Genomic DNA, 25,288 nt, shown 5'->3' on the forward strand with positions numbered 1-25,288 from the left:
GATCGTTATTTTCTATATCTCTCTTCGATAAATAGAGAAAAACTCACCAACGATGAAAACTGCTGTAACGAAGAGGAAAAATAGCAAGAGGGGGGAAAAGAAAGGAGACATCACACGTTTCATGCTTCTTGGCTGTTTCCTCCTCTCTCTCGATCACTTCGTTTCAATCATATCGCGAAAGCGACCGATCGATTAAACGTAACTTAAAATCATATTGAAAAACTCAGGTCCGTGATGTTCCCGCCTATCTTTTCGGGCGCGTGCACGCATTCACCGATGACAAGTAGTAAAGAGAACGGCTGAACGCGCACTGAGACGAGGCCTCTTCTCCTACGTTCCTTTCCTATGAAAGACACCCTCTTTTTCCACCCCGCGAACACCCTTTCCAACAACCTTACACCCTCTCGCACAACTAGAGTTTCCTGCGTAAACCACTCGTGGCGCTTCCCCTTCGAATATCAAATTTATTCTTTCCTTCCAATCAGCATATCTGTTATCGGATTAAATCGGAAAAGATTGTAATTATTTTATCATAAAATTGTATCCCTTCCATTTATTTCGAAGTATAACTTATAAATTTGATATACACATCGATCCTGAAATTATTTAATTTCTTTTTATGTCTTTTCGATCGATTGTTCATATGCACATAGCTTTAATTTAACAAATTGTTTATATGGACTGATAATAATATTGTAATTTTGTCGAACAAGTTGAAAAAATTCTCCACACATTTCACGATGTAATAAGGTGTAAAAAGAAATTCAACTCGAATTTAAAAGGGAATGAAGGAAAGTGATTTGATGTTTTGATAAAAAGGAAGCTAAATTTGAACATATTGTGTGAAAAGCCTTATTTATACCAGTGTAATTTTTACTACAAGTGTTCTTTTTTTTTTCAAATAATACAAACATTTAAAATTATAAATAATCGAATGATCACTCGCGTGTGAACATATAAAGACTTTTCGTACATGTACGTAAGGAATGTAGCCTATCATCAGGAGAAAGGGGCCGCGTTTCTAATGTTCGTAATTTATTCTACACGCATGTATTAATGTTTTCCGTCGTTAGGGGCGCTCTCGCTAAAATTCATTCGGACATTCAAACTCCAGGTGGCGCCTAATTCGGATTGATTTCGCTGTTTTTGGATTGATAATCGAATAATTTGAACGTTATTTTTATCGATATACGCGTCACATATTTATTAGGAAGCTCTCTTTACGTTTTACATCAAGAGTCTTTGATTTATTGACACGATTATTAACAGAATCAAGTAAGTCAAATTTGAGACCACAAGTTCTCGTGACCTTTTTCATCTGTTCGAAATAAAAATGATTCAAACTATATAAACCTTCCATTGAAATGTATTTATTCACCACACGTGTTTGCTTTTTTTTCTTTCTTTCTTTCTTTCTTTTTTTTTTTTTTTTTTTTTTTTTTTTTTAAACTTTTCCTAAATAGCGACTCTAACTACTATGTATCCTCTTAATTTTATTAATATGAAGCACGATAAGACTTTAATTTTGAAAATAAAAAGGAAACAGTTACTTTAAAAAGATATTTGATCTATCACACAAACAAAGAATCAAATACATACATATTCCATTGTCAATGGTTTATATGAAATACGTTTCTAATAGAAATTTTATCTATAACGGCGTGTCATAATCGTTTATTATAAAGAATTATTGAGACACGCCCCCGCCCCCACCCTCTCGTTGCATACATTTTACTTTAATATTTTAATCAATCTATTGCATAGGAATCCATTCAGGACTTAAACGTTACAATGGAACATCATCTCAGTTACTTTAGAATTACAAACATTTAATCGTATGGTGTATTGTTATGATTATGGTAATTATATTATTTACTGTACACGATCGTTGATATTTCGTAATGACGGGTCTACGTTTTTGTATATTTTACTACTAATTATTCATTGTGATAAGACGCGCTATAAATAATTATCTAGGATCCTTCTTGCACGTTTCTTTACGTTATAACGCAAACGATGGCAAATTTACTTAACTGCAAAATTCAATTTTACAGCTATATATATATATATATGTATGTATGTATATATATATATGTTTGTGTGTGTATGTGTATGTATATATCAAATGCAATATATTACAAACAAGTCGGATTCCAAGTCATTCGTTTAATAGAAGACAAAATGGCGTAATAAATAAATACGACCAAAGTGTCTCCCTGGCTGAATAATAGTATTTATGATATACTTTGGAAAAACAACGTTGTGTAAAAAAGTACATTTCTCTTAAACAAAAAAAAAAGAAATTCATGTTTTCGCGCGCTATAATTACCTTAAAAACGTGCACGCGTAGTAAAATGCGTCATAATTAATGTTAAATTGATAAAGGAAAGATTCATTAATTTTTCAAAACTCGAATGACACGCTTTAAACTAGTTTCTAATTAAGAACAAGTGAAGAAAAATAAAAATGAATGAAAAAAAAGAATAAACACAATAAAATTATATAACCTCGATATGAAAATGTTTTGTCAGACACGGTATACGCATAAATTCCAACTACATTTCATATCGTGTCTCTTGCATCGTTTCTACTCACAATTCGAATATAATTAATCGTCAAAGTTAAATTTACGATGCAATTGTAATAACATATATGTATATATAATATCTATATTATATTATATTAGGTATAATACAATATAATATAATATATATAATACGTGTATGTGTATGTGTGTGTATATATATATGTGTGTATGTGTGTGTGTATACATATACATACATATATATATATATATATACACACACACGTATGAGTTTAATAGTAACGACGATAAAACAAAACTTGTAGGTAGAGACGAATTGGAGACCAATTCGAAACAAAGTAACTTTTTATTCTTTTATACGGTGTCAATTCATACGAAATTATTGTGTGTTAAGTAGCTAAGTAGCGGTTACAAATGGTGGTCTTTATTTTGAAGATGTCAAATTTTCTTTACTCACTATCGACTCATTGTATTACAGATCGTTCCTCGACTTGCGAAGAAAACCTTTCAATACTTTACACCAGTTTTATCTAAGTCGTCCTGTTTACTAAATGTTATTATTTCATTTCGATCGCATTGCACGCAGGGATATCGGCTACATAAACGAGGAACATGTATAATAAATATTTGAATAAGAGTTGATACTTACAAGTAGTATGAAGTAGTAGAATGCAGAGTACATATAATATAGCAGCAGCCATAAAAAGTATCTACTACACACAAGAGTTTTTTATTACACTCACACACAAACTTTCGATCTTACATTTTCTCTCTACGCTTTCTCGCACACAAGCATAAACATACACTCTCGCTCTCTTTCTTTCTCTCTCTCGCTCGCTCTCTCTCTCTCTCTTCTTTCGCTCTCTCTTTCTCTCTCTCTATCTATCTCTCTCGCTCTCTCTTTCTCTCATATTCTCTGCTTCTCTCTCATGCAATATTTTCCTTCTCTTTCCCTCGTTCTACCCCATCTTTCTACGTTTTCTTTTTTTTTCATCTATTTCAAACACTAATTTCTTTTCATCGTCATCATCTTTTAGCATCGTCATCTTTTCACAATCGAAAAAGGATATTTATTATTACCTCTCAAAGTACGATCACTGTCGACTATCAATGAACTTGCCAGTAACTGAATCACTTAGCAAGACATTCTTGCAATTTGGATCAGTCAAGTATTTGTTCACCATAACACAAACAATAGACTTTTCAAAATGTCCAACAATGTCTATTAACATCCTTTAGCTATTCACACACTTTTGAAACCATCTTCTCCATTTCAACATCCGTGTCGATATCGTGATGTACATGGTTACTGGCACTGGTGTTGCTAATGGGGACGATAGTATTACTTATCGATGTAGTCAGTGTGGTAGCGGGACCTACTGACGAAGGTGGTGTACTGGGTGTACCCGGAGTCCCAGATAATTCAATAGGCGAGCCCGGAGATGGAAGCGGTTCGATCAAATCTTCTAAACCTTCGGGTGTTGGCAGTTTGTTCAACTCTTCTCTCAATAATCTATAATGCCTCTAAAAAATATATTCGTCATATTTAATATAATACATTTTTGCAACCTTTCACGATGACAATAAGAGACGTTAATGTTATCAATAATTTGTATTAACAAATACATATATTGATAATATACTTACCCTCAAAGCTAAAGCATTTAAAGAAATGGCAGGACCAAATCGACGATCCGATCCACGTAATTCCATATCCCTTATCCAACCTTCTAATTGCGCCACAATTTCATGTCTTTTTATCCAAAAGTGAGTGTGTATAACCTTTTATATTTACATAAGAGAGAATGTTAGATTTAATATAATTTGAATACAACATATACATTTAAAGAGCACGCGAAATCAGATAGTCCAAGTTTATACCTCTTTGAAACAAGGGCATGGATTGCGAATTTGATCGAGCATCGCCCATTTAGCTGTAGCCTGACAAATATTCGCATTATACTCTTGACTAGATTGAGCTCCACTCGATGTACCTCGTGATCTCTCATACCCAGGCTCGTTAAAGTAAGGTTCTGACACCAGAATGAGCGACTGTATTGATACTAAAACCTAAATATAGAAAATTTAATTTTGCAACAAGGCATTAAAAAATTCACAGCATTAAGAATTATGGTTGATAAGAAAAATTACCTGAAGAAAGCTACTTGTATGTGCATTCCATTTCTCTTCTGGTCGTCCATGCCATGTATTAAGCACACTGAGGCACACTTTACCATCGTTATATAAATTAGGATTAAAGCGTACAGTATGGCGACCAGTTGTTTCTAGATTTATTAGCATAGGACTATTTGGATAATCAGGAGGAAAATAGACATCAAATTCGAAACATCCATTTGCATAGGGCGTCTCTGCCGGTCCCGTTATAAGGACCTAAAAGTCAAATATTTGTTGTAATTACATAAATTTTATCTACATAAATGACAAAAGATATGATACACTATGTCGAAGATATATGTACATACATGTGTGTGTGTGGAATATAGAATGATTCAAATAATACCTTCATAACATCCAATCTATCAGCATCGCATCTAACAAAAACACTACTACTATATGAAAGAGGTAAAGCAGTGGATAGAGTAACAGCTTCTTGGGCTAAACGCTTCATCCTCGTTGGATGACTTCTTTCGCCTGCCGCTCTCATATTCGATTCAAAATGATAAGATACTGCAAATTTATATCCACCACCATCTGTGTTTTCCGTGATCATTTCATACGTATCTGTAAACGAATAAATGAGAAGTAAAAATAGTTGTGGATAATATACAATTAATGCTTACATCTATATTTTATACTTACCGAATCGCAAATTTTTCATAACTTCTAAATAACGTTGCTCGACAGAGCGCAATGGTAATTCTGGAGCCGTGGGACTTGGTCCAGGTAAATCATCACCGATACTCGACAGTCTTGCTGTCGCATTTTGCACTATAATAGCACTTTCCTGAATATCAGGAATTAAAGTCGCTAAACCCTCGTCTTGTTCCGTATCATCGGGGTATTTGGATACGCCTTTGGATTTGTTACCTCTTGTACGATTAATTTTGTGCACATAAGTATCTACGCAAACTCTCATATTGGATAATAAAGATACGATAGATTGTTCGCCCAATCTTGCGACTCTTGGTAACAAAAGAGGAGCTAATTGAGTGGATAAAGCCATAGCTCTTAAAAGTTGTAAAACTGCACGGTAAAGAGGAATGTGTCTTGCCATATCTAAAACTGAATCATTTCGTAGATACGAAGACAATGCTGGAAGTAAACAAGATCGTGCCAGAAGGTCGGGGAATGTTGCTGGTAATTCTCTTTGAGGTTGACTTCCAGAACCAATATAACTTGCTAAAACTTGAACCAAAACAGTAACGTGTTCCTCTTCGGATCGTTGCCGTAATAAAGCTTGCTCCACGTTCCACGACTGTTGAGTCGAGCCCGTACCAAATCCAGTACCCTTAGCCCAATACAAATGCGAGTTATCGTCACTTCGACCTCCAGTTTGGCCTAATTTCTGTTCCAAACCATCATTATGGCCAGTTTGATGAGTGAAAATAGCCAAACAGTTCAATAAGAGAAGCATAGCTCCGACATCGATTGTAGTTCTTCTTAAAAGTAAGCCGTCATCCGTGGTTGGAGGTGTAGCGTCGAGTAATTGTTTTAAAACTTGGAATGGTAAAGTTGGTAAGGAAGCAGCTAGCGGTGACGTTAGGACATCGCCACCTTCACCGTCGTCCGAAACGCCTAATGCAAGACGCAATAGACATTGCGCCCTTTTCCTATCTCTTAATAACACTTCTGCATATCCCGGTAGTCTTAAGAATAAACCAAAAGCAGCGAGAGAGTGTGGTGGTACGTAAGGAGCTGGAGATACTGCTCTTGGCGAACACGTAGTCGTATCTTCCTCTAAATCAGCATAAATCTCATCCGAAGTTTCAAATTTTACCCAATCTGCATCAGTTTCTTCCGGCGATGGTGACTTTTCTGTGAAAGGTAATGGCCTACCAGGATCTGGATAGACTAATGGAAGATGACATGCTAATACTGCCAAACCACCACCGGTACTAAATACGTCCAGAGAACTTTCTATACTCCTGTAATTTAGTAACTCGCTGTCGCTTTGTTTCGTTACATCTTCTGTAAGCACAAATTATATAAAATTCATATGTGTAATATTCATTTAATTTTAATCTAAGCTTTCCTTTTTTATTTTTACCTTTGGAGTCTTTGTTACGTTGCTTTAATATTAAATGTAAACAAGGCTCGGATATTCCACTATCTTCGGCAATTGCAAGAAGTTGAGCAATGGTTAATTGTGGTGGCAGAGGTGTATTCGGACGTGATGAATGTATCAAATACTGTTGGTTTGTGGTATTCGTCGAATTAGTCTGCGCAGTAGTATTTGCTGGTTTGGTTGTTGTAGTCGGTGTAGCATCTGTTAAGAAATTGCCAAAATCATTACGTACAAACTTTATAATGTCGTGAATAATATATTTTCTTTGATTATCCGTAACTCGAAAATTAAGGATACAGGATATTAATACATACCAGTACTTAAACGTGACTTTCGTATCACAGGCCCACGAGCTTGTGACCTATTGGATGCTTCTTTCGCTCTTTTGTCTTTTGCTGTATTTCCTGCAGCTACGCTAAGGGTATCGACTACCAATGCCATGCCTGATTCCCATAATTCTCGAGAACGATTAGTTCCACTTGTGCTTGCTTCGTTTCCTTTATAAGTATTTGGTAGTAATAATAAAAGCCAAGTACCTATTTAAGAATATAAAAATAATCGACTAACAAAAAGGATTTTATATATTATTTTCAATTATCACGTAGATTATTTAAATGATCTTACCAGACACTTGTTGAAGTATATCCGCTACCGTCGATTGTGTAGACATATAAAGCAATTGATGATAATGTCCAAGAGGATACGCCGGATGTGGAGGCATCGATGGTGTATTTTGATTCGCGGTAGTATTGGAAGCTTTCATAGGTGCCTCAGAAGACACAGATACCAATACTTTTTCACCCTCCAGAAGTAATTGTAAAATCAATCTTCTCGTGAAGCCAGAAATACCGTGTAGATATCGTAAATCTGACCATAAAGAAAAAAAAAATTATCTCTTATATTAAACACATGTCATATTATTTCATACAAGTATTAAAACATAGAAATATAAGAAATGTAACGTGCATAAGATACTTACTGGACGTTATTCGCTGTTGTGAGATAACATCCATAAGAAGTTCTGCGAGTAATTTTTGATTCGCACGATGGCACCAACAACATCTGGATAGGAATTTGATCATAGCACTTTCCAAAGATGCATAAGACAAATTCGTTTTGGAACATCTGTGATAAATTATAGTTCATTTTAGAAAATGTTAATTTTTTTTTTTAATATCTAACATAGATATAAGGATAACGATTTACCTCATAGAAGACACAGATGGATTTTCAATAGGACGATTACTGAGAAGAGATAAAAGAGGCAACCAAAATCCACGACCTTCCGTTCCAAGCCAATCACGCATTCTACCCTCTGAACAGACGAGCGTTAAAAACTCTAACACCATTGCTATGCTTTCTGGATCCGTCATGCTTAAACCACCTGTATAATCAAAATTATGCAGCAAGATCTTTTAACGAATAATCGAAGAAAACAATACGTTTATAAATATAAGCATACATTGTGCTTACCTGAATGATTGTTCGAAGAACAAGAAGTTTCTGCAGTTTTATCATTATCCGTTATGCTCGAGTTTCCTGAAGATTTGTTCTGATAACTTTGTTCCGTCAATGTTTTATTTTGACATTGCTTTGATTTCTCCGAATTACAAAAATCTTAAACGATAGAAAATTTACCTTTAATATTCGACGTCATTAATATTTCATTGTTTAAATCAACGACATAACGAAATAAATATTACCAATAATTGACGTAGTAAGTAATGCTGGTAATCCAGAATCAATTAATTGTTGGATACCAGGTGGAGATCGTGCAGTTGCAGCTACAGTCAGTAATTGACCCTCTGTTAAATCTAAACGTTTATATTCTGGTAGTACGAACCGGCAATACCATTCTTCAGTATCAATTTCACAATTTCTACCATCTGTTCTTCTCTTACATTCTTTGCGATCATCTGATATCGATGCAGAATGATCTGTTGCCAAATTTGGAACCAATATTCGTACTCTTTGTAAAAGTAATGGAAACAAAGATGGTCTCACGTAACAGAATGCACAGAGAGTAGAATCGATCGATTGCTTCAAGGCGGAATTTGCTCCCAGTGTTAAAGTCCATTTATACAAAGCACTATTAACAAAATATATTTAATGTTAACGTAATATTTATTTTGATTTATTTATATTAAAAAAAAAAGAAAGAAAGAAAGAAAGAAAATTGAGACAAGTGAACTAACTTACTTAAAAAGATCATCGGTTAAAAGAATTTGTAAATTATAATTGAGATTTTGTTGCTGATGTGCTTTCCAAATTATTGATGAAACACAATGGATATATACTGTTGGTGAAGTAACAGGGTTAGGATTAGAGCTAGTACTCGAATGAGATACTCCATTTACAGCAGTTGTATGAAGCCAGGAAAGTACTGCTGACATGCGAGCTTCAGTACTAGAATCTTGGATAGAACAAAGCTGTTGGAGTAATTCAACTACCAATTGAATAGCCGATGTTTCTTGTGTTGCTGCAGTTCCTGTAGATGTATATTAATGAACAGTTTAGTACAGTATAGTTATTTGAATTAAATATCGAGTTAAACAAGTATTTTAATAGGGGAAAATAAAGAATGTACCCAACCCGTTAAGTAATAGTACCTTGAAAGAAAGGAGTAGACCTGTTGTTGAGTAAAAGACCAATGAGACGAAGTCCAAGCTCTCGAGAATGTAAGCCTAGCTGCAATAGAACCCTTTCCAAGTCGGGAGTAAATAAAGATGGTGCTGGGAGCAACAGAAGATTGCAACATGCCTCGACAAGGCCTTGAACCGAAGCTGCAGAATTAAGTACTTCAGCAACCAGTTCGCTGTTCGGAGTGCTTACGGATAAACACTGATGTAACAATCGCAACCATCCCAAGCTAGAGAATATTACGAAATGTTTCTTTAGATTTTTGTTTTATATAGTCGTGATAGATCATAATGCATCTAAATATTAAAATATGTTAAAAAAGCTTTTAATAGAGAGCAAACTCAAAAATGTATACCTTGTTTTTGTAAGTTGTTCTTCATCCACAGAATCATTATTCGTCTTAATTTCACCGAATGCTGTTGTGCCTAATAATCTTATTTGACTTAAATTAATATTAGTAGAATCACGTGGTTTGTATAGTCTTATAAGAACAGCAGTTGCTACTTCCGGTTGCGACAAAGTCAGGCGTATGAACGTTAAGCCTGCTGTAGGCATTGGAGGACAAACAGGTATCAAAGGGCTGTTACTTTCTCTTGAAATTTCAAGCGCCACGGCCGACGGACATGCTATTTAAAATAAATTTTAATGAAATTATTTAACAACAACGATAACAACAACGATAATGATGATGATGATGATGATCATATATGAAAATAACTATAATTTATATCGCTATGTCTCTTGATATTATTATCTCGCAACTTACTTGCTAACGATGTAAGATGTGGCTGAAGTTCCACTTTTCTCAAAAGTATGGCACAAGGTAAAGTAATCGTAAGATCGTGCCAGGCTTCGTCTGGATAGAAATGATATGACCAGGTGGCTGTTCTTGCTCGTCGATGAGGTGCAACACTTTGTATAAGAACGTCAGCTGGTTGTACAGTTGGATTCAGCCAAGGTATAGTTCCCAATGGTGCAAAGTTTAATAAACCATCTTCGTAAGATTCTAATGTATTAACAGTTTTCTTGCTACTCGAAGAAGACGCTGGTGTTACATTTGCTGCATTCGATAAGTGCTCCATTACTAATGCAATTACACCAGGAGACGACGAACTGTTATTATTACTCATGCTTGATTTTACTAGATTTTCACCAAGCACTTTTACACCATCCATCCTGGTAAATAACGATAGTGATGTTTCATTATCTAGAACTTTTATGATATACCAAAAAAGTGGTTCTGATAATTGCATAACACCTAATTGACGATCCAATTCGGTTTCTGGGCATGCTGTAATAAAATGAAAAATGATTACGTCGTTCTAAAATTTATTATACATCAGAGAAAATCAAAACCGTATAGATACTTACACGACGATAAATATTTATAGAGGGGATTAAGAACAAGAGATGGATTACTAGCTTTTCTCATAAGAATAGTCAGAAGTTGAAAGGTCGCGTCTAATATCGAAGCTGGATCTCCAAGCTCCGTAGCTGCTCCTGTTCCAGCATTTTCTCCTAAAAGCATAACTAGAGAAGAACCACTACTATAACCAAGAGCTCCTAACAATCGCATCATGGTAGGTTCGTGTTGCAACACTATAAAAAAAAACAGAGATTAATTGTAACAAATAGATTTATAAAATTAATTAGTATAATAATATTCGTCGATATACAAATGATATAATTTATGATTACCAGTATCTGCAACGCAAGGTACGCGAGGTTTATTATTCGCAGCTTGTTGAAGACGAAGCGATGTCTGTTGTTCAGCAGCTTTGCTTTCGTCTGTTTGCGAAATATTCACTTCAACCTGTGGATCATTGCTGTTATTTCGTAGATTTATAGTTATTTCAGAATCCATATCCGATGAACCATCTGGTCGAACTGGTCGTGCCTGAATTTATTAGAAATTCACATATGTACGAATATGCTTGATGAAATTAACTTATTTGAAAGAAAACACGTACATTTGGCAGTGGCGTTTGAATAAATCGACACACTAATTTAATAAGTGCAACAACCAAAGTATCCCAAGATGCTGGACGACCTTGTTTTGCGTCACCACCAAGTACACAAGCAAATAGGCCTCCAAATCCGCCTGATTGATTAGCCAAATCAACAGCTCCACCACATTGAGCTCCAACTAAATTAAATAAAATAATTAATCAAAATTTAATAATGTATAATGTATCAAATATATATATATATATGTATTTTTTTAAATTATATAAAATATAATACCTCCGGAACTTCGAACATATGTTGAAACCAATATTCCAACGCATTCAGATATACTCATTGCTGTTCCTAAATCAGTATTATCGAAGTTAAGATTAACAAGCGAAGTTATGAGCTTGCACTGGGCATCTAAAGGACCTCTTCTGCAAACAAGAGCACCGCCTGGCTGTACAAGTTGATAAACTACCCATAGCAGAAGGTCTTTCAAGATGTTACCCAAAGTACTGCCAGGTGTTATTACATCACATCTCATTTCTAGTCTAACAAGAAAATCTTGAAGAGCCTGACATACTGTAGGACCAGCCTACAAAATTAATAAAAAGAATTACATGAATTAACGATTAAAAAAAAAGGAAGAAAAAAAAAGAAAAGAAAACAATATATAGAATTTAATTTATGACCAACAAATCCTTTTCTTCATTTTTACTTTAAATCTTTAAATAAGTATGATAAAAAAAAAAATGATTCCTCTTGCACAACTAGAAACTTACCATAATATATTGTTTGTCCATAGTATTTACGTTTAATCCACTGCCAGATAATAGTCTAAGAAGCATAGGTCCTATATTACGCTCTTTGACGATACAGCTAGCCATACCACCATAGAACTCAGCAAGTGGTCTATTATTCGTGTGTTCTGAACAATTCGTTTGCAATGGCTGATTACTTGCTAAGGTAAAACATTGTAAAGCAAGACACCACGCACGTAAAGAAACATCTGGATGCCTGGAAAATATATAAATTGCTATATAACATTGTATCATCGCGCCTGTAATAATTCTATAATAAATAACAACTTACCATGAAAGAGTCGATATGAGACTTGAAATAGATGCGGAGCTTAATGGAATTACAGGTGTTAAAAATGGATCAAATCGAGTGGTTGAATTAGATTGTTCAGGAGCAGCATCTAAGTTCAATGTTAACCATAACTGAAGTACAAGTTCCAAATTTGTTCTTGCATTCTGTTTAAATAATTAGATTAATTTAATAAATTTTATAATAAAATTAAATAGTTAAATTAATTTCTTTGGTATATCGCAGGAAAAAAAAAAGATGAATACAATTGTCTATTATACTTGCAACTAACCTGTAGATATAAATCTGTGAAAATTCTATCAAAGCATCTAGTTAACATCGATAAACTAGAAGGAGTAGAATCTGATAAATTCCAAACTTCTTGTCCTCTATCTGTCCAAGAAGCATCTGTACGTTGTGATGCTTGTTGACAGAAACGATTCGTTTCCGTTGGAACCTACAATTACATTAATCTTATAGGAAATATTACATTAAAATTTATATACAGAATATATACAATATATAATAATTATCTCTTAACGCATAAACGAATAATAAACATACATGTATCGTTGAATTTATGCTATGAGGTAAATTGTACATTCCAAGAGTAGACAATATTCTTAAAGAAATTTCTACGCTCATCTCAACTCCATATTCCAATCTTTCATCCATTGCCAAGGAAATACTGCTAAAAATATAATATTAATATATATGATATAGATTCGAGTGAAATTTATATAGACATGTGACGAGAACAGAAGTGAAAAAGAAAATATAAAAGGAAGTACCCTGAACTGGCTGAAGTTAATATTTTAGAAACTGTACTGCCTTTTTTTAACATATTTTTCCCGCGTTCGAATATATCATCTAAGAAATCTTCAAGTTCACTGTCATCAGATTCCAAAAGCGAAGGCAGAAAACCATTAGATTTTGGTGCTGTAGCTGATGTTACCACAATACTATCTTGAACATCCTCATCCCCATCACCTTCAGCAAATCCTTCATCGTTACCTAAAGTAACTGTAGAATTACTTGTTCCGGGTGGACCTACTGAATCCTCCTCGGTTGTTCGAGTTTCGTCTACCGATTCAAAATTATCTTCAGACGGACTTCCTTCGTGAGTGGAACAAGGTCTTGGATATAATCGTCCTCCTATAAAATAGGTTTTGTATACATATAAATATAACAAATAGGAAAGAATTGTTAGATAAATTAACAGAAGAAGTTACAAACACGAATAATTATTTAACGCTACTAAACTTGGAAATAAGCGATATATTTATACCTTCTAATAAATCCTGTAGGAGACATGATACAGCATGTGATGACCAGGCAGCATCGGATGCACCCGTTGCCAATCTGACTAACTTTAAGAGCTGTTCTTCGGTCATAAGTTCGCACAAACTAATTGCAGGACGTGTGGATACCACTAGCCTAGCGACTACCTAAGTGCGACAATTCATAAATTTAATTATAAAGCATATAACGGAAAAGCAGAATTAATGATCGTATAATTGACATGTGAAATACTAATTAAATGCCTTAATGATCAAATGACATTGATAGTACAGTATTAAGCAGTAATACAAATCCAAAGTTGTTTTAAACTAATTTGAAATTTAATATAAGAAGTCTCTTGTTAATTTACGCTTGTATTTTATATTCAATATTAATTAAATAGAATTTATATTGCTGCATACTATAATTACAACATGAATAAATAGAAAATAGAAAGAAAATTAACATTTAATAGCTATCGTCTTACCTTACATGCTAGCAGGAACATGTCCACATTAGAAGCATTATGTAAAATAAGAGCTACAAGACCGCGAGCCACTGGTAAAACACTTTGATAAGGTAGATTGGTCATATATTCAATTTCCAAATCTACGTCTCCTTTACTGCAAATACAGTATAAAATTAATTAAAAACTCATATCTTAGCGATCATTAATACTTACATCGTGCAAATGAAGACAAAGTAACGTACCTTGTACTAGGTTGTGATTGACTTCGTGAACTACGAGGAACGTGTTGTATTTCATTTTTTCTCATACTAAGAACATCCTTGAGATGTTTAGTAGAGTGTTGTTTCAAGGTTTTTTTGAAAAATCTTTCTTGAGATTTTAATGTTGCTTCCATTTTACTGTATAAAGTAGCAGGCTGAGGAGAAAGCGGTGTCCAAGCCTGTAACGAGATATTACTTTAAATTTATAGAACTATACTTTGTATATTAATATATATGGAACATGTATATATACATACTTGTGAAAATGCATGGAAAGCTTTTTTTGCTTGTTCTATTTCCTGAAGATGTTGTTTACGATGCATAAGACGTTTTTGCAATTTTTTACGATAACTACGAGAAGCTGACGAACGAGTAGCATTTACATACTTCCGTTGCATTGCAGACTCTCCTTGAATAAATTCCCAGCGAGAAAAAGTACCTATTTGGATCAAGAATAAAATCATTTTTATTAAATTGGAATATATACTGAAATATATTCAATATAGATTTATATTGTAACAATTTCGAAAGTACTTTGTTCTTTATTTTTCTCCTGATTATCTTCAGAACAGGATGGCGGAGTAGCTGTTGTATCTAAGCATACAGATAGAAATAGGAGAACCCAACCAATAAGGGTTGTATCCAGTTGAACAGGATTTGGTATCTGAGTATTTGACAATGGAGCCAATAATATGCCTAATGTACGAACCATTGCATCTATTACCGAGGATTTATTACCTCCAGCAATTAATGATTTACGACCAAGAAACGTTAATAAAATAAATACTCTGAAAGAGATAAAAAATTTTCAATGTTATATGTTATAAATTTATAAATAAATATTTTTTTAACGACTAAATCATCGGTTTACATCTTACCTGTCTTGAGGAAAAATTTGTGTAGATGTAGAAGAATAAAGATTGATTAAAGTATTGGACAAAAAATTGCCCCACCAAGGTTGATGACCCGCCATACGAGCAAGAAGCGCAGCCGCATGAAGTTGCAACCGTGGTGCTGGTGTAACAACGCAAATTGAATGGAAAAATTTTTCACAGGTAGATGGTGTAAAAACCTCGCACAAAGACATTGGTATCTGAATAATAAAAGTAAAGGAATAGATATGAAATTATTTGACGAAACTTATCGTTTTCGAAAATTAACGTTACATACGCTAGGAACAGGTCCAATTTCATATACGGTGTAAAGAAGAATATCGAGTAATGTTTCTCCAAGGACACGTAATTTATCAGTAGGTGCATCTACGAAAGATAAAGCTACTGTGTTCGAAGAACCTCTCCATGATTCAAGTCGTCGTCTTACTGCATGAACGATATTCAATTGACGTTGAAACATTAGACATTCCTGTAGCATATGAATATCAATATTATTCATTTATATATTAATTTATTTATAAAGAATATAAAATAATAATAATAATCTGAATCTTATTATACCTGATACGTCGAAAGTATTTTTGCTGATGGCTGCTCTTTATTTTCATTAGGCGTTTTAGTACAGCACAAATAATGTTGCATGTGCATCACATTAGGAATTTCTGAACACAACAATGGATCCAACAAACTTTTTAGTCTCTCTGTGGCTAAGCTAAATCTAAAAACGATGAAAATAAAAATTCGTTAATAAAAATTTATTAATACAAATATTATCATAAAGTTACTTAAACTATACCTGCATTGTACATCTTCTGCAAGTGCTGACAAAATATTACATTGAGTGTCAATAGTAGTTTGTAAAGAAGTATCTGATGTATCATCATGAACTGGAAGAGAATTATTTAATTCCGAATAGTCTTCCCCTGGTAGAACTACCATATGCCCATAGAACATCCCTAATGGAATCTTGCATGCTGCTGTAGGCATACCATAACGACCGATTGTTGTAATCTAAAAATAATAAGAACATTTTTAATAAACATTATAAAACATATAATAAACTAAAAATAAATAGATAGAAAGAGAGAGAGAGAGAAAGAGAGAAAAGGTTTTAAAATTATTGCACCTTGAGGTATCTGCACACGGGCGGTGGTTGAAGATCGCATATAACTAATGGTTTACTTTCAATATCTGTGGCAACAATGAGACGAGTTCCATCACTTTCCTCACTTTTTGTCCAAATATCTATAGATAATGACACCAAGTCGCAACAAGAAGGAATCAGAAGATCAGTAAGCAGTATGGGAGATCCAAAGTCTAAAACCACGAATCGACGAGCTCCAGAATGCATTCTGTCAACCACTAATGCCTGTTGAGGTGGCCAGCTTAATAATCTTCCCCATGGAAACGTAATATCTTCTCTCTAGAATATTTAATATTTTTATATTTAATTATATTTCATTTTTGTTTAATTATCTTTAATCGATGTTAATATTAGTTATTAATTATTACTTATTTTATATTTAAATTATTCAAATAAATGACATTAAACACAGCCTAAAAAAATATAAATTGTGTTTGATATGTCATTTAATATTTATATCATATATTTAAACAATATTTTATATAGATGTAACTTTCCCTTCTTCTTCAAATTATTCTATCAGTATATAAATACTAATATGAATCTAATAACAATACAATTTCGGATGTTTCTTATGTACATTTATATAAGGAAATGAATTATTTTATAAAATTATTCATGTTCCTATAATGGACAGATCATTATTTAATTATCATTTGCTAACCCAATGATCTAGAAAGTACTTAATAGAGCTTAGATCTACTACATTTTGTTGATTATAAAATAATGATATTTACGATGTGGCGTGTAAAGAGGAAAAAACGATATATAAATAAAAAATATCAAATATATAAAATAGACATTACAGATAACTCATGCACCCTGTGTTACTTAGTCTAAAAATGTCACTTTTTAATACATTCAGTATTCTACAATTTGAATTACAAACGGCATATTAACAAAGCAATAAATTGATAAAAAAGGATATATTATTTAACTCAAGAATAAAAGTAAGAAAATGCAAATTTTCATCTATGCAATCTACCTTTTTAGAATTGCTGTCTTCAACTTTGTTTACAGCAGAATTGATACTTTGAACAGATGATTTTTCTTTTGATATGGTAGAATTTAATACATGTGAATTAGGTATATCACTTTGCGTGCTATGCCAAGTCTGGTTATCACCAGATGTATCATTAGCTTCATCACAGTCTGATTGTTCATCAGATGTGAGTAATAGTTGTGGAATTGGCTTCTTTAAGACTCTTCCTGTATACACTCTACGCAAATCGCTTAACGTAGATGTTGGTTTAGTCTGAACATCTGGTCCTAGCGATCCAGCATCCAAGCTCTACAATGTACAATGATTTCTATCTAGATAACGATTTTCCCATTTACAAAACACATAAGAAAATTTACTGTACATAATGATCAGGGACAGCAATAAATTCTACTGTTGTTGTAGATAACAAAGAAAAACGTCTTAACCGTGACTTCTACTACATTTTCACATCATCTTATAAAGAAGAAAAAAAAAAAGAAAAAGAAAAAATGAAAAAAAAAAAAAAAAAAAAACCACTGTATTGTTTGTTTAACTACTCATAAACTGTCACTTTATTAATATTTTCTTACCAACGTGACAGCTTGAGCAATTTCATGTAAATAAGTTGTGTGATATATAACAGGAGCGATTTTTTAACGACTAAATTTTTGTCAACTCTACAGAAACGAAGACTTACATAAGCACGATGAATGATGTCGAGCACACCATTGTTATTTGCAGCGTTGTTTTCATAAAGAGTAGTTCCAATATTCATTGCATAGACGCCAGGACCAATTTTCTCCATCTTGGTACCGTCCGAAGCGGCGTGACAAGTAAAATGAAGAGGTTCAACCTGAATTACATTAATAAAACACAAATAATTAATATCGCATCTTTTATAATCGTCATCAATTACTGAAATGCATAGAAGCGAGAAATAAAAGTAATTAAAAAAAAAGTATATTACCTCAAGAAGACCTTTCATATTATGATTGCTACAAAGAGCCTTTAGCTTGCTTGGTACAATAAGTTCGCTAGCTGGATGTGCAGGCAGTGTAAGTAGGTCCCTTAAATCAATAGCATCCTGAGAATATGTCGAATTTGAAGACGTGGCAGCTGAACCTGTTTGATCGCCAGTTACCACAGATGCATAAGTTGTAGTCATTGAACTGCATTTGGATGGCACTGGTGGATCAAGATCGAAAAGTTCCGTTTCAAATGGAGTATTGTACAAACCGAATCTGTAAAAAATAAGAATACAATATTGATTTAAATATTTTAATTGCAATGTGTGTATACATTTATATATGATTTATACCTTGTTGCGAGTAATAAATGATAAGGATTTACTCTATTTGACATTTCAGCAGCAATGTGCTGCACTAAAGCGGCGCATTGTTGTGCTACATTGTGGTTCCTATCCAATGGTAAAAATCGTGTAATCAATAATTGAAGCCATCTTAATGATCCGGCCCATTGAACTTCTACAATCGATGGTAGTAAAGTTACCAAAACTGAAAGTGTAGCTTCGTCAAAAGATTGAGATGGTGGATCTTCTAAATTATAAAAACCTCTGTAAAAAAAAAAAGGAACAAAGAAAAAGAGAGCAAGAGAAAAAAAAAATTACATTAGCAATGACTTTGGAAAATCAACGAGAGAATTGTATATAAAGTTACTTACCCGCTACACAAAATAATTAATTTTACACATTTATGTGCTATACTTCTACCAGCATGAAGAAGACAAGTTTTTAGTAAATTTGGTAAATGCCCTTGAACACAGCGTATAGTTTCCAATTGAAATGCTTTTATTTCGGCGTTGTTTTGAGTGCCACGTAATCTGGTTAATCTTATTGATGCTACCCATATAAGAATATCTAATGCAATGGACTGTGTAACGGTGGATCTATAAATGTATATATATATATATATATAAAATAATATATGTGTTACGTGTAACACACGATATAGTAGCTCGTTTTTACTTTTATCTAATGTTATACATACTTATCTGACATCTGCAAACAAGCAATATTTAATAATCTGTCGAAAAATAATTTAGATTCTAACATAGCACATCTTTGTGCTTTTCCATTTAGTATGTTTGTAGGGTATACTGATCTCACAGTTATCGATATTTCATGAATCCAATCACATCCTTCAAAGAAAATTATAGAAATAAAATAATGCAGAATTTATCTTAGACAAATAACTTACATTAATTAATGCTCACCTATATAACATTCAACGGTACTACCAGGAATTAACGGTCGTACTTCTATTATTCTTAATTTTTTAGAAGTTGGGGGCTTACTATCCGACGAATTACTTTTTGATTTTGTCGCCTATAAACGAAAGATAATAGTAACAACAAATTATCAATACTGATATTTAAGAAAACGGTTTCTTACCCCTTCCTTTGTAGGGTCAATCAGTGCTTTAATATGTACAAGAAGAGTTCTAGCTTTGGAATGAAATAATTTTGGACTTGTAAGAGTAACGCAACCAGATCGACAGGATAGATCCATGCAATGATGTAAATCAATTGGGCCACATAAAATTTCGGTATTATGTTGACGTTGATATTCGTCCGTAATAACTGGATTTTCTCCTTTCTGTTCATTGTTTATATTGAAGTCTATTCTTTCATCCATTGGCGATTTTTGATGTCCAATTCTTCTTATATTTTGTTTCAATAAAGTAACTTGAATTATTGGTAATTCTTGACAAAACGACTGCAGATTAAAATGTACATCAATATGTCCTATGTTTTCAGCTGCACTTCGTGGTAACGTTAATTCGAACACATGTTCATCCCAAGTAGTCCTAAAATAATAAAAAATGTAAAATGAAGAAATGCAAAATGTTTCGATCGAATTTCATAAAAAGAAAGTACGCAGAAATATAAACGCCAACTAAAGTAAACAACGTACGTATCATTTTGTAAACGCCATGTCCGTGTATGGTTTTGATCTTCTGATTGATGGTGTTGTGGATGACGACGCTGCCTTTGTGCTTGCATTATTTCACTCCAACAAGGTGGAACAGTAGCCCCGTACGCCGGTGAATGTCTATCAAACCTCGTGAGTTCGTGAAGACTTCGCAAATCTGTATATGATAAATTTGGCCTATGTGCTATTATTGAATCCCTAAAAGTATTTTTATTTTATTGTAGTAGAATATGCATATATCATTCTTATTCTTAGCAAAAGTATAATATTATTTATTTTTAATAGCCATTTGATCTTTATAATATTTTATACATACTGTACATTGATGCAACCTTCTTCTACGACCATATTAACATCCTCAATATCTTCTTTTTCTTCTATATAACTTTCATCTTCTGAAGTAACAAAAAAGTAAAGTGCTCCATCATCAGTACATGCACACAGTCTCTCTAAGCCTAAAAAAATTGTAAATTTGTAGTCATTTGTTGTCAAATTTATCATATGAATTTTATTATTGTAAATTGAAACATACTGTTACAATAAGCCACTGAGATGAATTTGCGACCATCTAATTTGGCTTCGTTAACAGTTTTTAAGGTACTTAGATCCAATAATCTAATCACACCATCTTTACATACAAGAGCTATTTGACCAGATGGTTCTTGAACACTAGAATTAGTGGAAGAATTAGTAGTGGCATTAATTCCATGTAATATATTCTTGTTATTTTCTTGAAATGGTAATAGCACATGTTCAATTGGAGCTTGCTCAGAAGGTAATTCTCTTTTCACGATAGGTTCTGATGCAACTCTAACTACTTGTCCTGAGAAATCCAGAGCGTATACAAGTATGACAACATTCGTATTTTCTATATTATTACGTATTTCACCATTCATTAATCTTCCAGCCTCATGATGATCCCAGTACATGTAACTTTTCTGTGGAAAGAATGTACGCTCCTCATCAATTTCCATTTTTGTGGAGATAGAAGTAAGTGAAGATTCACTAGCGGTATCTTCTGATATTGGACACATTGCAACATATAAGTATCTTCCATCCTTAGACGGTATAATAGATGTAATTCTAAGATCATCCGGTGCATCAATAGACACTGTTTTTATAACCACTGGTTCTGACTTTGACATTTTTACCATATCAATAGGTTTCTTGTTCGCCGTTAAATCAGATGTTGATGCAAATTGTTCTACTCCATTACTGGTATTTAAATTAACAGCATGGAATGGACTTAGAGTCGATGAAACCGTCATTCCTATTGGTGTAGGATAAATACCATTGGAAGATGATGCAGTAAGAACAGTTGTGGGAACTGTTCCATCAAAATGTGATCCAACAACCGTATCCGAATCGACATCTTCAATAACTGGTACTTCATATAAAAATTTACCAAGAAAAAGTTCTGGATACAAGCTTTCTTGTCTTTCACCATTTGAGCTAGCACTGGTTCCAGTCCCAGAAAGAGTCTTCTTAGTTTTTGAATCTTTAGAATTTTCTTCCTTTGTAGATTGTGTTGATACTGCTTTGTGGTGAAAATCATACAGTACTAAATAATGAGATTTCGAAGGGGCATACCTATCACCCGCAACCTTCATTATATCCAATGTATCACTGGCAGCACTATTTACACTGTTCATTGCTCGTACTAACGACGATGACGAAGCAAGATCTGTTGATGATGACCACACATTTTCTAAAGTTCTCAATTGCGAAGGATTAGACACTGTCACTGTAACACCACACACTAAACAAGGTCTAATCTTTGAACCAGAAGAATCCATTTGTATGGATGATGTTGTTGAAGAAGCTCTTTTCGAGTCTTTTTTGCAAGATTTAGAAGCACCAACTACTGATAACGCTGTTAATTGTAATTTATGCGACATCAAAGATTTATAATCAGAAAGAAGATCAGAATCTGAACTAAGATTTGCTAAATATGAAGAGGTCAAGTTCCTTGCAGCAGAAAACTGTATAGTTTCTTTATTGTTTACTTCCTGATCAGAAGGTGCAATGTAAAAGGCTACCTCTCTCTATAACAACAATTACCCAATATTACAATATGTTTCAATAATATAGTATTACTTCAAGTATTCAAATTTTACCTTTAATTGATTCGTTACATTCCAAACATTAACATGACCATTACATGAAGCTGTAGCTACTAAGCCGGAGACATTTGTTGTTCCTATGATATCTACATTGCCGGATTCACGTGCTGGAGCAGTTGCAAGTGTAACGGATAATGGTACATTCTGCGTATATTCTCGTTTAACAAAAGGGCACGCAGGAGAGTGCCTTTCATGCTCCGACCATGGTTCGTCTGTTGGTTCCCAACAAACTAAGCAAACTTTACATGTAAAACACATTGCTCTATCGTCACCCGATGCATTCGGTTGGTAATAAAAACCAGCCTGTGCCATTCGATCGGGTAGTGCCCATCTATAAAAGTATTAATTACCCATTAACCTCTAAAAATGATTTACCTTAATACATCATTTATATGCACAATTGAAATACTACATCATACTATAACTTTACCCACTTGTAATTCATATGTGGCCATTTCGAAAATGTATCACGTCGAGCTGCTTCGCTAAACATTAGTGCTCTATCGGCAGTGCCACCATCTAAGACAAGGATAGGCAATAGGCCATTTAATCTTTCATTAATGGCCCAAGCAATGGGCAATGCTGGTATATGTCTGTTTTGCCTTTTCAATTCCAAGGCCAATCCTGAACATACTGATTTCAAAGATCCATGTGGTAATTCCAAACATATTGTATTCCACTGTAAAATATATAGATGCAATTATTTATGTGCAATGGTAGTAATGTATCAAATTTGTAATATAAGAAGTCATACCTTTTGAGCTTTTATACCTCTCTTCTGATTAACTTGAGCAGCAAGAATTTTAGCTGACAATTCTTGTAAAACTTCTTGTACATGATCAATCCCTGGTAAATCTATATATCGCAAACATTGATGTAATAATGTAGCTTCGGAGAGCAGAAGTTCTAATTTTATAACATCTTCTCTACGTGAGACAGGAGTTTGTAAAATGGTATCCAATAATAAGACACCATTGTAATCGCTACGTACACCTATGCCACCTCCATCAGTATATAATACCTTATCTACGCCTTCGGCTAGATATACACCTTGTAATTTCCTATTTGGTTTACCTAAGGAAACAAAAATTCTTTTTATAAACAACCTTTTAATTATATACAAAATAAAATTTGAGATTACTTATATATTTCAACTTTGTATTTGATATTGTCATATAAGCATTCTATATTATTTTTCTAAAATATATGAACGAATTAGGTTAATATTAAAGACAAGAATTATTGTATCACAATGTGATTTTAAATACTGTCACGTTATTTAAGTATGATGCAAAAACTAGAAGGTATATAATATTTTCTTTATAAAATAGAAATTACTAGTAAATGATACATAGATATGATACGCAGTAAAATTATTATCTTTCGATAATCTATAAAAATATTATGGGTAATAATAAAAATAAATAAAAAACTTTGTTAGATAAGCAAATAAGTGTGACTAAGGTATTGCAAACTTTGTATAGATTTTATTGACACGACATAGAACAATGGAGAAATAGCTATAATCTTGTTTCTTTTTGAAATATTGAAAGTATTGATAGATACATTGTCTCAATTATAAATCGATTATTGTGTCTGAAAGAAAAAACGATAACGGAAAAAATTGTAATCATTCTTGACGTTTAACGCACGTATACGACCTTGACCATGAAATTCAAACGAATGCCGCTTTAAAAATCAAAAGCATAATAAATGATTTTGTAAAGCGGACATTTGATTTTCTTATAAGTTAAATATATCGTGTGCAAGATCAAAATGCATACCTGAAAGAGAACTTCTTTGCAAAATTACGCCAGAGTTGACATCAAATACGTATACTTGCGCCTTGCTAGTAGTAATCAGTAATACATTTAAATTCGCGTGATAGATTATGCTTTTGCACTCGGCGTCCACATTCAAATATCCGTCTTCTTTTAATAACCACGGATCATCATCAGCCATTTTGCTTATACGATTTACAAATCTCAAAAATTTGTCTACTGCACGAACATCACAAAAAACATGGCTTACTCGTCACCGCCATCTTTGAATAGGACGTCACCAAATCATCCTGTGGATGGATAATTACCGTTTCTCAGTGGTCGAGATGCTATCGATATGTATCGTCAGATACGACCGTTTCTCGATAAAAAAAAATTTCCAGATATATGTATGTACGTACATACGAATCTCTACATTCGAAAGAACAGGGAGAATTATATGAAAGAATTGAACAAATGATGAAAATGAAATTGGAAATATTTAGAAGCTAAAATAAACTAGTGGTAATGATGAAAAACGATTCACATATTATCAATAGTTATTCGCAAAATGTTTGACGCAATAAGCTAGTAAACTCGCTATATTTGAATTTTAGGAATACACTTACGTACGAAAAAATTAAATAAAGAAAATTGATACCTGATATAAATAAAGATAATATTATTTGTCACATAATCATACTATTTTTTTAAAGATTAGATTATGCAATTACTCAATTATTTCTCCGAAAGATCTCACAAGTCAAGTTTACTTAAAGAGTAGTATCAATAATTATCAACCAATCGCAATGAACTTCCATTCTCGACACTTCTGTTAAAGGTATACTCTTATTGGCTATTGCATATTCTAATTGACTTTTCATACTCTATTGGATATAATGTTTCCGTTACAAAGATGACTAAAGATAAATAAAAAATTGTTGATTAGTATTATT

At 33.2% G+C, this 25,288-nt stretch overlaps 2 protein-coding genes across 5 annotated transcripts in view; both read right to left on the minus strand.

Moving 5' to 3' along the window:
• Nucleotides 1-378, minus strand: part of LOC127068952 (trichohyalin-like) — a 10,132-nt gene extending 9,754 nt beyond the window's left edge. The window contains exon 1 of the mRNA XM_051005423.1: nt 48-378. Coding sequence (XP_050861380.1) covers nt 48-123 — 76 coding nt within the window. The 5' untranslated portion in view covers nt 124-378. The remainder of the gene's footprint in view (nt 1-47) is intronic.
• Nucleotides 379-1,843: 1,465 nt separating this feature from the next.
• Nucleotides 1,844-24,643, minus strand: LOC127068936 (baculoviral IAP repeat-containing protein 6). Of its 4 annotated transcripts, none has more exons than XM_051005388.1 (51): nt 24,357-24,643; nt 23,327-23,646; nt 23,007-23,251; nt 22,567-22,903; nt 20,982-22,494; nt 20,766-20,904; nt 20,432-20,647; nt 19,910-20,324; nt 19,732-19,843; nt 19,506-19,656; nt 19,180-19,404; nt 18,818-19,072; nt 18,467-18,740; nt 18,197-18,352; nt 17,503-17,808; nt 16,500-16,796; nt 16,170-16,384; nt 15,935-16,091; nt 15,651-15,842; nt 15,359-15,573; nt 15,015-15,268; nt 14,738-14,919; nt 14,463-14,659; nt 14,239-14,374; nt 13,759-13,918; nt 13,262-13,625; nt 13,035-13,158; nt 12,763-12,927; nt 12,474-12,637; nt 12,164-12,398; nt 11,676-11,976; nt 11,402-11,577; nt 11,130-11,328; nt 10,803-11,030; nt 10,198-10,722; nt 9,787-10,057; nt 9,401-9,660; nt 8,991-9,279; nt 8,495-8,880; nt 8,265-8,408; nt 7,998-8,175; nt 7,771-7,916; nt 7,416-7,658; nt 7,106-7,327; nt 6,774-6,992; nt 5,366-6,694; nt 5,067-5,287; nt 4,697-4,936; nt 4,427-4,615; nt 4,193-4,327; nt 1,844-4,069 (listed from the first exon to the last, which is right to left on the minus strand). In XM_051005388.1, the coding sequence occupies exons 1-51, from the start codon at nt 24,532-24,534 to the stop codon at nt 3,785-3,787; spliced, it is 14,085 nt and encodes a 4,694-aa protein (XP_050861345.1). In that variant the 5' UTR covers nt 24,535-24,643; the 3' UTR covers nt 1,844-3,784. The 4 variants fall into 4 exon arrangements, with proteins under 4 accessions (XP_050861345.1, XP_050861340.1, XP_050861365.1 ...); XM_051005383.1 differs by having other exon boundaries at nt 13,035-13,161; XM_051005408.1 differs by lacking the exon at nt 17,503-17,808.
• Nucleotides 24,644-25,288: the final 645 nt, after the last annotated feature.

The sequence above is a fragment of the Vespula vulgaris genome, chromosome 1 (genome assembly GCF_905475345.1).
Source record: "Vespula vulgaris chromosome 1, iyVesVulg1.1, whole genome shotgun sequence".
Lineage (NCBI taxonomy): Eukaryota > Metazoa > Arthropoda > Insecta > Hymenoptera > Vespidae > Vespula > Vespula vulgaris.